Raw genomic sequence first — 15,037 nt, 5'->3', positions numbered from 1 at the left:
TTATAAAATGCGTCTGCATACAGTGGGAGTTTTTCATGCTGCTTTCATCTATAAACTGTGTATTTACTTTCTGTGGGGCTATGTGTGCAGATATATATGTGACGTAAATTGAAACCACAGTATCTGCATTGTTATGTGCAGATACCGTACGGTTACTGTTTATTCATATGATCATGTGAATAAATAAAAAGATGGCACATTGTCTTTTGGGTACACTCTGGTCTTTCCACATGAATGACAAAAAACCTGTTTGTTGAATACACATTACACTGTTGCAGCAGAGATACAGGGTCAAGTTTAGTTTTGCAAAACGCAGACTAAAAATGGCAATTAAAATTATTTAACCCTTGGAAACCTGAACAAGTTAAAATTTTAACTTAAATTTTTAAATTAAATTTTAAATTAAAATAAATAAAAACAAAAACAAACAAGGACAAAAAAAATTTTTAGTAACATAATTTTAAACATAATTACAAGAAAATGTAGGTTACCTAAAATTTCCAATGCAGGAAATTAGTATAAAATTACAAAAAACAAAAAACAAAAAAAAAAAAAAAAAAAAAGAAAATGGCTCAACAAAAGTTTTTTCTGTAACATAATTTTAAATATATAATCATAATAATTAGGTGTAGTGTAGGTTTCTGGACTTTTTCTGATGCAAGATGCAAGATATAGGAACAAAAAAAACAAGAAAATATGCTGAAAATAAAAGGTAAAAAAAACAAACAAGAAAATATGCTGAAAATAAAAGGTAAAAAAAACAAACAAGAAAATATGCTGAAAATAAAGAGTAAAAAACAAACAAGAAAATGACACAAAAAAGTATAACGTTTTTACTCTTTCGCATAATTTTAAATATATTATTTTAATAAATATATATAAAGGTTTCTGGCCATTTCCCCCTAGTTTTTAGAGAATCTTCTAATACAAGAAATTACTAAACAAAAATGACAAAAATATTATCTGAAAATAAACATAAAAAGAAAAGTAAAAAAAACAAAACTTTTTTTTTTCTTTAACATTATTTTTTATATATACTTATCTATAAATAGGTTTCTGGACTTTTTTTCTAGTTTTTTTGGGGGAAAAAATGATACCACCACCCCCATTCCCCTTTTTTTTTAAAAAAAATAAATTTCAGGTCATTTTCTTGTCATGCTTTCCTAATTTATTGCAATTTATGCACCATTTCTTGCCAAGTTGCTCATTGGTGGTCCAAACAGTTTTATAGATAGGTGTAAAAACAAACAAACAAACAAACTCATAAACATCATGATTAATTGTGTGTTTTCATAAAAACATTACAGCAGCTGGCAGAGAAACTGAAAGCCTTCAGGTCTTTCTGTGTGCCCACACAAACTGAAATCTAATCCAAATATTGAAGTTGAAATTATAAGATCAACATTAAAGTCAGTCAGGTGAGATTCAAACTGTTGTGACATGAATGTTTGTTTGGACACACAGTGACAGGTCTCTGGCAGAGACGCTCAGTGAGATGAACCAGATTGGCAGGTCCTCTGTGACATGCAGCGAGTCTGTATACAGTCTGTGCTGGTGCTGCCCCCTGTGGTGATAACGTGTCACTTCACAGTGCTGCAGGGGATATAGCATATATAAGTATAGGCTGCAGATACTGTATGTTTAACCCTTTCAGACCTGGATCGACATCCGTTTATTTGTGCTGCGTTCAGATGCCTTTGAAACATTGAGCAAATTGGTTTGATGTCTTTCAGAAATGAAAAACAAGCAACTTGGAAAACAAAAAAAAAACTTGGAAAAACTTGAAAAAAATTTCCTGCAAATTGCAAAAAAAAAAAATAGTCAAAAGTGACAACAAAATTACTTACAAATAGCTAAAAATGGGGAGAGAATTATTAGAAAATTTTCCAATAATAAAGGAAAAAATCTCTACTTACAGTTATTATAATTCTCAGAGATTATTATTATTTATATCTATTATTAATTCTTTTTAGCACTTTTTTTCAATTTCCTACTTTTGTTCTTTTACTTTTCTTTCTTTTTTTGTTTTGCTAATTTCGGTACTTTTTACTGATTTCTTGTGAATTTTGTAGTAATTTTTTAAGTTGCTCATTGTCTGCTTTCTGCGTTTAAAGAAATCACGCAAATTTGCTCAGGTTTCAAAGGGTTAACACTACAGTGCCAAGCAGTGTTGTTTAAAGGTTGCCGTTTTAAAGGGGCACACCGCTGATTTATAACACGAGGGTGAGTTGACGCTTCAAATCAGCCTGTCAAAGCAGCTGTAAAAGCTGCATTATGTCGTTTTTTAAGGAGGTTTGTGAAGTCTGAGAAAATAAAACTTGATTATTTCATAGCACTGACATCAGAGTTATTACAGTTTGTGACTTCAAATTTAAAACAGAAAATCTGTGTCACGATTATGACAAATGTGTTTTAGCTATAGACGGAGGATGCAAAGAAAAAGGCATTGCTCAGTTGCATTGTGGGAATTTTATCATCCAGCATTTTGGAGTAAGACGCATAAAGACTGAGCACGGAAAAATCGACTCTGCTGCACAGATTTCGACCATTCTTTGTTTCCAACCCAATCGCCCAAAAAGGTGTTGTCCTTATATGCTTCTATACACTGTAGTTATGTTACATTTGTAACTTTTTAAATCGCAGATATGTTAAAAACTTTATGTTTCAACAATGCTGTGGTTAACACGCTGCTAAAAACAGAAATGTCCTGGTTAAACAACTGCTTTTTGTAGCACTTTCTCTGCACAAAAAGCAGTGAAAAAACTTTTCGCCCCACTATCCCAGCAGGAGTAGCAGCGACATCTTGTCAAAAAAACAAGCTCTTTTCGTTTTACTATCCCGACATGACAGCTCAATAAAAAAAACAGCTTTTCGTGGCACTATCCGAGCTGGAAACCCAGTGACGTGTTAGTTTAAAAAAAACACTTCCTGCAGAAAATGCAGCAATGTCTCGGTAAAAAAAACAACTGCTTTTCATGGCACTATCACTAACTTACAAAGCCAAGATTTTCCTCTGGTGCCCGGGCTGCTACCTTTCTCAATTCTTCCACCGTTACGGAAGCACTGGGTACCTTTTTCAAACACTTGTTCCTGCACCGTAGCCAGAATGACTCACCTGTCAGTCTTAATCGTAGATGAGCTGAGCCACATTTAAATGACCGTTGTGTGACATGCCCAAGGTACACAGTTTTGTCTGGAGGAAGAGACAGACAGCAGTTAAATAATTATGTAAAATCTGCATCCGTCAATCACCGTGTGCATAACCAATGTTACAATATTGCTGATTATGTTCCAAAAGCTCATGTGCAAGGAAATCATTCACATCAAGATAAGCTTGGCACAAAATATCTGCAAGAGAGATAAAGGGCAATTCATTTTAATATCCCCTTATGAAATTACACAACCACAAATGCAGATAAGCTGGGGTTTTTTTTAACTGTGTCTGCACAATGAGGATATACTGTATTTAATCATTTATACCTTCCTCCTTTTTCGGTCTCTTGTAAGCTCGGAGCAGAAATCGGCTGAGACGAGATGAACAGATAGAGAGGGACAGATAACAAGGCAGGAGAGAACAGAAAAAGAATAAAAATCCCGATCATCCAGGTCAGCGGATATCTAAAAACTGATATCTCACATTCTGATAAACACTCAAATGTTGGCGAGTGCTGTTTTTTTTTCTCGATTTGTGTTAGAATATAACAAAATACATGCAACAAAACAAAAAATGGTGCAGCTTTAGGGTCAAAAAAGAGCGTTATTTTACACAAGCGTGCATCTTTCCAACTTTTTTTTCCTGAGACCATAGCGGCCGTTATCACCTGGTCAGGGAATTCTTGCTGATACCTGAGGGGCACAACTCTCAGCTGAACCTTAACCCTTCCTCGCCATTATGTAACTTCATTTCTGGGCGGTCCCTGGGCGCCTGCCAGAGGTGTCTGTACCTTTACCTGGCCTCAGCTGCTCTGTCAGCTCCTCTGATGGTACAGCCTGTCTGTGCCTCTGCTGCCTGCTGCCTGCCAGGACACAAACACAGACGAGCTGCACACACACTCGCACACACACACACACACACACACACACAAACACAGAGACAGAAGGAGAACAGGCTGCCAGGCAGACAGACAACCGTACGGACTGACGGAGGGAAACGCACACCACCATGGGCTGCTGTAACAGAAGGTGCGGGCTGATAGCCGGAGCTGTGTTTGGGGCGGTGGTAGCCATCCTGGGAGGCGTCCTTATCCCACTGGGGAACAGCGTCATTCAGGGGACAGTGGAGAAGGTACGGTGTCTCAGTTTCACCCCCGGGTTGGAGAATAGGGAGTGTGTGAACGTGTACGCAGAGATCAAGAAAGGTGATTCAGGAGAAACGGGAAAGGGAAGAGGCGTGCTTTTTTTTGGGAAGCCGGTAAACAAGAAGCTGTGCAGAAGTGTGCCTTGTTTTCATCCGTCAAAAGATGTGTGATTTTTTTATTAGACGCCCTGGAGAAAGATTTAGCAATTTTCTTTTTCGATTATAACAGAGCATCCACCCTTTTCATGTATCAGTGGGGCAGCTGGCCTGCTGGCAGTCTTGAGGTATGTTAAAAATAGACCGTCTGTGTGTCTGCTGGGTTTTAGGAAGCAGTCATTGAGCCTGGAACGACAGCTTATGACAACTGGGTGTCCACAGGGGCAAAGGTGTACAGGCAGTTCTGGTTCTTTGACGTGCAGAACGCTCAGGAGGTTTTGCAGAAAGGAGCAAATCCGGTGGTTGTGGAAAAAGGACCCTACACTTACAGGTAAGGCTGATTTATGCACATTTTTTTTGTGATAATTTACACTATTACAGGGTTCTAACACATGTTCAAGGACAAAACTTAACAACTTTTCAAGGACCTAAAATATGTTGTTTTTTTGGGGTAACTTGCCTGGTGTTTTTCAAACTTATGAAATTTGATCTCTATTGATACATAATTTCAGCATCCCACCTGATGTGTTAAAGGACTGTTGGAATTGTAAAAATCCGATAAAAACGATAATTTCTGTTTTTAGTGTTTCTGGCTGTGATAAATGGTGTCATTTTGGTGATTTCCCATTTTCTTAAAAAAATGGTGAAGAAACAAAAACTTCTTTTGAGTTTTCTATAGAAATCACCCAAAAAGAAAACATGCCTTCCAAACCCATTTCCTTAAAAAAAGAAAAAGGGAGAGGAAAAAAAAAACTAAATTGGCAAAAAAAATTAAGTTTTATATAAAAATCATCAAAGAAAAATTGAAAAAAAAAAATTAAAGAAAAAAGTCAAAAATGACTTGAAATGAAAAAAACTTTTCTCTTAAAATAAAAAGAAAAAACAAATACAAAATACAGTCATTTAAAGTTGTGTGACCCTTCCCTAAAACCAAAAGGACTTTAAAAATTTGACAAACCTAGTGGGCAAAAATGAAAGGAGCGATGGAACGTGGGGAGAAAATGAAGAAACACAGGCGATGAACGGATAAACAAAATAACCAAAACATTGTCACAAGTCGACGCATATTTAAGCTAAGTCACGTCGTCAGCTACAGAGAACAAATCCGCCATTACATTACAATAATTTCATTATCACGCACAACAAATTTCCATGATTTTTCCAAAACTTTAAGTAGTATTAGTGTCATAACTTTTCACGGCCTGGAAAATTGAACTGTCAAATTCTGTGACTTTTCCAGGATTTCCTTCTCTTATCACTAAATTAGCCTTTCATCACATTTATCTGGCATACATGAATCTACTCTCCCCCTCCAGGACAAGATATTTACCCAAAGACAACGTCACGTTCAACTCCAATCACACCGTCTCCTTCCTGCTGCCCATGGGCGCCATCTTTGAGCCGGCCATGTCAGTGGGACCAGAAGATGACAAAGTCACCTCTCTCAACCTGGCTGTGGCTGTAAGTGAGTGTCACCCACCCTGTGCGGTGATTCCTGACTCGACTCTACTGTTATTCGTCACTCTGTTCCAACGCCAAGGCAAGCTGTGCCAGATCACGCTGTGCTGCCCTGTGCTCGGCTGCTTTGGTCTGCGATCGCTGCTTTTTAGTGGTGGTTTTCCAACCTTTGTGGCTTGTGACCCTCTGTGATAGATGGTTTACGGATTCCCACGCTGTGCCTTTGAATGATTTTATTGTGAAAACCAGCCAAAATTTAATAGGAAGGCAATATTCATTGCAATAAAAGGCACTTTGTATGGCAGAAATGCAGCATGTTCATGACACAGCCCTTCAGATTGAGGGTACGACCAACAGGTTAGGAAGCAGTGCAACACGTCATGAAGCAGCAGAAGAAACTGCTGGCATTGTACATGTATGCAAACTATGGATACATTACAATTGTATGTTTTATTCGAATTATAGTTTTGATTGCATGGATTTAGTTGACTTTGTCATCGGGAGGTGGATGGCGAGATCGCCACCAAACTAGACCGCCAACAAAATGACAATACTGGTTATTCTTTATGGAAATTTCTGTGGCATTTCCATTTCTTATTGTGCATGCGAAAATTTTTAGCGAGACATTGGCAGCATATCCAGCTGTTATGGGCCATCAAAGCCACGTGTTTTTCAATGATGTATCTGTGGCATTTCCTGCTGCAACAGCGCCAACAAAACCGGGTGTTTTAGAAAGAAATCTGCTGTATTTCTAGCTACAACTGAGTGACAGAAACACATTTACTGAGAGTCACCGACGTTTCCAGATGCAGTTGTATCACCAAAACCGAGAGTTTTTTAGCTGGGCGCTGTGCCACCAAGAGCAGGTGTTATGCCAAATCATGATATTTTCCTTAACACAACCACTTAAACATAACAACGTTAACCACACTCGGCAGGGATCCATTACGAGTTGCAGAATTGTGACGTTTGTGTGAAGTTTCAGGGCAGCTATTAATTACTTTTAGTCGTGGCACACGTTAGTTTATATATCTATTAGCTGTAGCAAGCAAGCAGTTTTAACTTAAGGCATGCCAGGAGGGTATACTAACATTGATTACAACGGTATTTTTTGACGTAAGTTGCCAACTTGACGTCATAAATGCATAAACATGGTGGGAAAAGTGAATGTTAGGATAATGGTAAGAAATTATTTTATTAATTCACGTATAAATATCAATTTTTGATCACATAAGTGAAATATGGGATTAATGTTAATTGCTGTCGAGGTTGAGTGACCTAGATTAAATATAAAAATATAATATACACTAAAATAAAATTATATATAAAAATCGAAATAAACTGGAAACACCTTTCAACCTCTTGTTTAAACACTCTTAGCATTAGAAAACAACTCATCTTCTTTGTAGCTTCCATGTTGTTCCCACTTTACAACCTCAAAGCGCATTAACACAACGAAGTCGGAAGAACGACTTCCCAATTCGGAATCTACGACCTTCCAACATCACATGAAAACAGCACAAGGTTTGATACGCAGCTCAGTGGTGACTGGTTTAAGTCATTGACATTGAGTTTAAGGCTGAATATCAAGTCATAATTTTACAACAGCAGTTTGTGTTTATGGGCACAATCAGTGTATACGTTGCTTTCTCTTCAAACTTTGATAAGGCTCAAATGATGAGCGTGAGCAAACCCGGCCCTGTAGGTAATGATGGTAATGATGCGGTATCACAGTCATAAAATGGTTATTTTCTGGCTTATCTCCTGAGGCAACCACAGCAGGTGTGTGCACAGCAGTTTTGCGCGTGTATCCTAATGGAGCCACGCTGTCGCTTTTTATTATTGACACCATCACTGATCCTCTTCCAAATATAAAGATGAATGTCTGTGTTTTTTTCAGGGAGCTTATTCGCTTCTTCCAGAAGTGCTTCATAGTGTGCTGGAGGCTATGATAAAGGCGAGCAAATCCTCCTTGTTCCAGCAACGTACAGTCAGCGAAATGCTGTGGGGTTACACAGACCCCATGTTGAAAGGAACTGTGGGCCTGTTTGCACCTGTAAGTAAACGCATCTTACAGCCTAACACCCACTCACACCTAATTAAATTACAAGTTGGGCGGTCCGGATACCATTTTCGGGGATTCAAAGCGTCAGTGAGGATTTACCCGGAAATTTTTGAAGCTTCAGGTATCACATTTGCTTTAGAGTTGTGGTCCTTACTGAGATATTTTATTGTAATTACTGGCATTTTAACACAGAGATCACGTCTTTAGTCCCGTCTTTAGACATCCTTTACATTGACAGCGGCATCGTGCTGCTCCTGTGTGTGATTTTAGATAGCATGCCGGCATCCCGGAATCAAAAGAGGTGTGACCGGTGTGACATTTACAACAAGTTCTCACTCTGAACTCGTCACATGCTGCCGCTCTGTGAGGATCTACCGCGTCTACTTATGATGTTTTAGGGGTCCTTCTGCGTCAGCTGTTAATGTCTGGATGTCCTTATGTTTACACAACAGCGCAAACTGACACAATGTTTGGGATTAAGTACCAAAGTCAGGGATTGTTAGGTTTAGGCAAAAGCACGAAAGTCGGTTGTTTGTGAGACCAATCCACCTCCCCACCCACCTGCGCTATAAGCACTCTCGTGCTCCTTATATTACACGTTTACCGGCAGCATTATTACCCAACGTTATCCTTCAGTGTTTCATGCACACGCAATGAGTTCCGTGCAGCCGTGTTCTCACGAGACGCCATTCAACTGCGTTATATTTGGATGCAGAAGGCGGCTTTTAGCGTCATACTCATAAGTGGAAAGCAGTGAGCAGCGCCATTGCACGAATTCCAATCAGAGTGTGGACAGGCTGGCTGTTACTACCTTGTGGCGGCTTACGAGGCGAGACAACTCTGTCCCCACATTACACAATCGTTCTTTGTATACAGAACGACGAGACGGCATAACGGCATTGCATTTTTGCCTTTGTATTTAATGAGCTATTTGGGCTTTTGGGTTAATGCATAAAATCCAAAGCATTTGAATCCTGATTTAATCACCATGACAACAACAGACTCTTTGAAGCTTCAAACATCTCGGACCGCCCAACATAAAAGAGACAAGATCTACCCAGCAGGATCTCAGAAATGATATTATTTGAATAATTTATCAAATAAAATGTGTTTTTCGCAGTACAATGGTACCTATGACGGCTACTACAATGTGTACACTGGGGCGGACGACATCTCAAAAGTGGGAATAATTGACAGATGGCGAGGAGAGAGGTGAGTCTGATTATGTATACAGTACAGGAGATACTGAGATTTGGAGCTTTTATCTTTTAATCAGTTTCTACAGATTTTGATAAGTGAAAAAACGGTTGTTTTTTTCAAAATTGTGATATTTTAAGCTGTTTAATCAAATCAGGTTAATCAGGTTGCACAGATTCTGACGTGTGAAATTAGCTTTTTTTGGAAAACTGTCATATTTTAGGCTGTTCTATCAAACAGTCTGTCTGACAAACTGAATTTGTCCAACAGGAGCTTAAGTTTCTGGGAAAACAAGTACTGTGACATGATCAACGGGACAGGTGTGGCTCTACAGCAGTGCGTTTTTATTAAAAAAGCTTTCTTATAGCATGTTTCTGCAGCTCTAAATGCAGACGAACACCTCTCTGACCTCACTTCTCCCCTCTCTTTCAGATGCGTCCTCATTTCCTCCCTTTGTGGACAAAAAGAAGCCTATCTATTTCTTCTCATCCGACATCTGCAGGTGATGAAGAGTTTCTTGCGGATGCAATTTCATCCTATGTCTGTGCTTTTCTAACATTATGTGGAGCAGTAAGTGTCAGCGAGGGGAGATTTAACATCTTAATTTGAGACCTGCAGCCATTTGGACTTTCCTCTCAGTAACCACTAGAGGTCAGAGCTTTCCAGTACCAAAACCAGAGTCATGTACTGGACTCAGGCTGAGTTATGTTGCACAGACACGGAGGTCTGTCTCTGGAAGATTTTTGGACTAATTAATGTGTTGTTTTGTGTTCAGGTCTGTGTCAGCTAGCTTTGAGGAGAGCCTGAATCTGAAAGGGATTGAAGTGTACCGCTACGCCCTCCAGCCGAACACCCTGGCCTCCCCGACAGTTAACCCCGATAACAAATGCTTCTGCAGAAACCTAAAGACAACCAAGAACTGCACCATGGCTGGAGTCCTGGACATCAGCTCCTGTCAAGACGGTCAGTTTGCGTTTGTTTCCTTGAGCATAACATAAATTAGAAGCCCAGTGTGTAAGATTCAGGGGGATATATAATAAGAATGATTTATTTAGTATATAATCGCCTAAAACTAAGAACCGCTGTGTTTTCGTTATCTTTAGAATGTTGCAGTTTATATCTACAGTGGGAACCCTTCCATGATGACAGCGTCAGATTTTTTTTAAACGGAAAACTGCATTATTCAGTTTTTTTATTAATTTTAATCATCTGGTCCATATGTTATGGAGATAAAGCAACCTCTGTGGATAACGCAGCCCCCTGTGAGACCTTTTCACAATCTTGTTTTCTGGCCTTGGAAAAGTCATGGAATATTGTTGTGTGTAATAAAATGTATTGTTATAGTAATCTTACTTAGATTACCCTTCCACGTGGTGTTGATGCGTGACAATATATCGTTTACCATCATGTACATTTGTTGTTTTTTCTCTACATGTGTGCTGCTAGCTAAAATTATGCTTTAAATTGTTCCGTTCAGATGGAGCATGTTCATGTTATACACCATGAACGGCCATGGAAATTACATTTTTTGGTCCTTGAAAAGTCATAGACAAATTTTGAACTTTTGTCTTTAGAAATGTGTGGAAACCCTGTTTAGATCCCATAACTTTATTCTACTGTTCAATCATTCTGCTCAGCAACTTAATATTTTCAATCATCTATTTCTTTGCCATGTAAACAGGAAAGCCGATCTACATCTCTCTGCCTCACTTCCTCCATGGCAGTCAATCCCTACGAGAGGACGTGTTGGGCCTCAATCCCAGCGAGGAGCACCATGCCACCTACCTGGATGTGGAACCTGTAAGAGCCTCTAAACTTTATGATTTTGTCTTTTAGAGACAGCAATGCTAATTTTTTTGTGTTATTGTTCCCTCAGACAACCGGGTTCACCTTGAGGTTTGCAAAGAGAATTCAAGTGAATATGATGTATGGACCATCAAAGGTCATCACGTAAGTTGTGTTTCACCTTTTTTAAGAACTATTTTGAGGGAATTATTTGCTTTTTTCGTAAATGTGAAGCTGCAGCCTGCAGCTAGACTTATCTTAGCATAAAGATGGACGTCTAGCTCACACTGCCTGCCTCTACCTGTGCGTGACGGCTACCTTGCTGAACTGCTGCGACTCACACGCATGTGGTGTTAACACAGTTTTGCAGCTGCCTGCCAGCTCTATATCTCTAAACTGAGTGTGCCTTTGACAATGGCCATCGATATTTTACAATAAAAACTGCCTGTTAGCAAATGAAGGGATTCTGTTCACACATACGCTGCGGGGCTTTTAATTTGAAACAGAATTGATAGATTTCTATATTTTTTGCACGTCTGAGATTAGATTTTATACAGATATTGACATTGAAACAGTGGTGAAAGTTGTAATGTTGCAGGTATGATGTCACTGTGACTATGAATAATTCATTTTTACTGTTGTTTTTTCGCTGCTGTGCGGGTTATGCGGAATAAAAAGGAGAGACTCTGAATCTCTGGATAAGCCGCAGTGCTAACTCAGACTGTGAAGCTGCTCTGTCCTGTTGACAGAAGGCGCCAAAATAAAAAGCAAAAGGGTTCTGTAATGCTGCTCTGCGGGCAGTTTTATCGGGCATGAGAGCAGGAAAAACAGCCTCGCACTTTTCAGAGGTAACAAAATGTGCCAACCAGCCCTTGTGAAGCTTACATATACAGTATATGTTGTACGTGGTGTGTTGTTTTTTCATATGGGATGTGCCAAACTATGTTTTGGCGTTTGATGGACTGCTAGCAGACTGCTGGCTGAAGCTTCATATTTACCACACAGACATGAGAGTGACATTTGTCTTCTCATCAAACTGTAGGAAAAACTTTGGCCAGAGGTACGCTTGGTTTTAACAACTTGCTCGTGTACATGGTGGTTGCCTTATGTATTGTGCATCTGTATCGAGCATCGGTTGTGCACGCTCGTGTACACTGACCGTCTGCCGGCGATAATGACAGAACTGCACTTACGCCAAAAGCACTGACAGAGTGGTGCAATTTCACGCCATGAGAACGGGCCGGTGGTACGTAGGCAAGTATGTAAACGATATTGTTTAGGTATATCTGCGGCCTGAGCAGTAAGTTTTCAGTATGTCACACTATTCCTTTAAGAAAGTTTGCATGTCATCCGCCTCCTCTGTCTCTTTCTGTGAATCTGTGTCATCTCTGTCACTGTCAAACAAAGGCATTTTTTCAGACATCATGCACTGAATACCAAGTGACAAACTCTTCTCCTGCAGGGTGCTTAAGAAAGTCAAGGATTATACCATATTCCCCCTTGTTTGGCTGAACGAGGTGAGATAAAAACCGAGCCCTGCAGTCATGAAGTCTGTTAGCTCGGGATGCATGATAATCACTCTCTCTCTCTCTGTCTCCATCCACGTCACCAGACGGCTATGCTGGATGACGAAACGGCCGACAGGTTCAAGAAGGAGCTCGTCTCCCGTATCCAGATGTTGGAGATAATACAGAATGTGCTGCTGGGCACGGGCCTGAGCATCTTCGCCCTGTGTCTCATCGGCTACTGCGTGGTGCGGGGGAGAAATAACCAAAGCAAGCTGGTGTGAATGAATCGCGCAGAAGTGTCTGGTGTGTGTGAGTCGCAGAGCACAATGCATTAAGCTGCTACAGGACATCAGACCTTTTGATATAGACTTGCACTTTTTTGTAATTTCAGTGTTATTTATAATGTCGTACTTCCTTTGATACCAGGGGGGGAATACTGTGATTTTTTCGCAAAGCTCAGGAGCTTTGCTATAAGTATTATTTCAATTGCAAACACTGTAACGTAAACTCAATCAGGGATCTTTAGACGGAGAGCGGATGGAGACTCCACTTAACCGTCAGGTTATTAATCCGCACTGAGGACAGATGGGTCTGTTTGACGTCCTATTAAAGAAATGTACTAATCTTTCGCAAATGTTCGTATCCTTTGCTGAACTAGTTTCTTGGAAATGAATAAAAGCTGAAAAGAAGTTTCTCATTGGGTGTTCTTTTAAATTTTTCCTACAGTCTATCAAAATTGGTATCCCTTCGGCCCAAAATTCAGCGGAGACTGTCCAGCTGCTGAAACAAACCTCCACATTGTGCAAAAATTACATGGCTTCCTCTTTACCTTGAGTGGTCCATAAATCAAAATGAGTAATAAAAATGAGTTAGGGGACGATTATACGGCGGTTTTGAATGGTACTTGGGTTTGTTTGGTGAGAAAGCAGTATTTCTGCCCCGCAGGAGGCCTCTCTTCAGTTTTATGGGTTTTAAATGACCCTTTGCAGCCTCCTGGGGGTCTTTGATTCAACTGTTGGGTCTGAGTTTTACATGTCGCAACTATAATGGAGTGTTTCATTTAGAATTAGACGCCTCCTCCGTGATTTGGAGCGATGTGTAATTTTGTGGTATCTCAGGTATACGGAAGCCCATTTCTGCCAGTGTGGCAGAAATGGGCAAGACAATGGAAGTCATTATAATGAGAAACTTTCTCAAAATACTGACTCAGTATCTCAATAAGATGAGTGGAATAATGATTGAGATAATAAATCATTATTTTGAGATACTAAGTTCTCACTATTTTGACAAATTCTCTCAATATTTTGATTTTAGGTTGATAAGTTATCATATTGAAAAAGTTAACTATTTTGAGATACTAAGTCATTGTTTCAAGAAAGTTTCTCATTGTTTTGACATACTGAGGTGTTATATTGAGAGTCTCTTATTATTTTGAGATAAGTCATTTTTTTGAGATACTGAGTCATCATATTTGAGATACTAAGTCATTTTGAGAAGGTTTTTCATTACTTTAAGATACTACGTCATTATTTTAAGATACTAAGTTAATGTTTCATTGTTTTGAGATACTAAGTTATTATATTGAGAGAGTTTCTTATTATTTTAGAGTTGTCATATTTGAGAAAATAAGTCATTATTTTTGAGATAATAGGTAGTTCTTTTAAGAAAGTTTGTCATTATTATGACATACTAAGTCATTATTTTGTTATGACTTAGTATGTTGAAAAAGTTTCTTATTATTTTGAGAAAGTTTCTTCTTATTTTAGTTGCTTGCTTTGAGAAATGTTTTTATGATGTACATATTTTGAGAAATTCTTCATTATAAAAGGAGCTAACAGGCTGTTGGCTGCAGCTTCATATTAACCGTACGGTCAAAGAGCGGTATCGATCTTCTTATCTAATTCTGCGCAAGTAAACAAATAATACTTCCTAAATCACATTGTGGCAAAATTGGGATTTTAGAGCAATATTATAAGTGAAATGCAAAGAAAACATGGACATTTTGAGAAATGATTCTAATAAAAATGTCGCACAATAAAATGCATGATCTTTTTGTAAAACTGAGATTCATCTGCACAGATTTATTCAGGCTATCATGACATTAATAAATAGAAATACATATGTTTCATAACACTGAAATTACACTGAGTTGAGGTTGACATGATGCCGGTCACACAGTTTTATTAAACGCGGAGCAGAGATCTGTTTAGGGGGAAGGTACAGCTAGAAAGTCCTTTTTTTGTTTTCAAAATGAAAATAACACTGTATGTCTCTGCAATTTGCAGATACAGTCGCAGCTGGTGAAATATGTTGAAATTATATACACATTTTCACAAAAATCTGCACAACATTAAATTAAAAGGATGAAAGAAACAAAAACATACTCTGTACACAAGCAGCAAATAATCTCTATCTACATTAACTACGCCTCGGGAAAAAAAAAGTCTATTCACAAATGTTAATTAGTTACTTTTTCTGAATTAAAAGTCTCCACTCTGATGTGGAAAATGTGGATCCAAATAAGGATATTGTCATATTTACTATCTGCTGTATGATGTTAACTATGCTGCA

General features: G+C 38.8%; 1 protein-coding gene across 1 annotated transcript; it reads left to right on the top strand.

Annotated features, from left to right (window-relative positions):
• Window positions 1-4,162: 4,162 nt before the first annotated feature.
• Window positions 4,163-13,556, top strand: cd36 (CD36 molecule (thrombospondin receptor)). Its single transcript, XM_042511478.1, has 12 exons — window positions 4,163-4,285; window positions 4,624-4,784; window positions 5,770-5,914; window positions 7,812-7,967; window positions 9,097-9,188; window positions 9,444-9,493; window positions 9,606-9,675; window positions 9,949-10,136; window positions 10,855-10,973; window positions 11,050-11,123; window positions 12,421-12,475; window positions 12,571-13,556. Exons 1-12 carry the CDS (start codon window positions 4,163-4,165, stop codon window positions 12,745-12,747), a joined length of 1,410 nt encoding a protein of 469 aa, XP_042367412.1. The 3' UTR covers window positions 12,748-13,556.
• Window positions 13,557-15,037: the final 1,481 nt, after the last annotated feature.

The sequence above is a fragment of the Plectropomus leopardus genome, chromosome 22 (genome assembly GCF_008729295.1).
Source record: "Plectropomus leopardus isolate mb chromosome 22, YSFRI_Pleo_2.0, whole genome shotgun sequence".
NCBI lineage: Eukaryota > Metazoa > Chordata > Actinopteri > Perciformes > Serranidae > Plectropomus > Plectropomus leopardus.
Note: the sequence above shows the minus strand (reverse complement) of the source record. Positions and strands in the feature narration are given on the sequence as shown.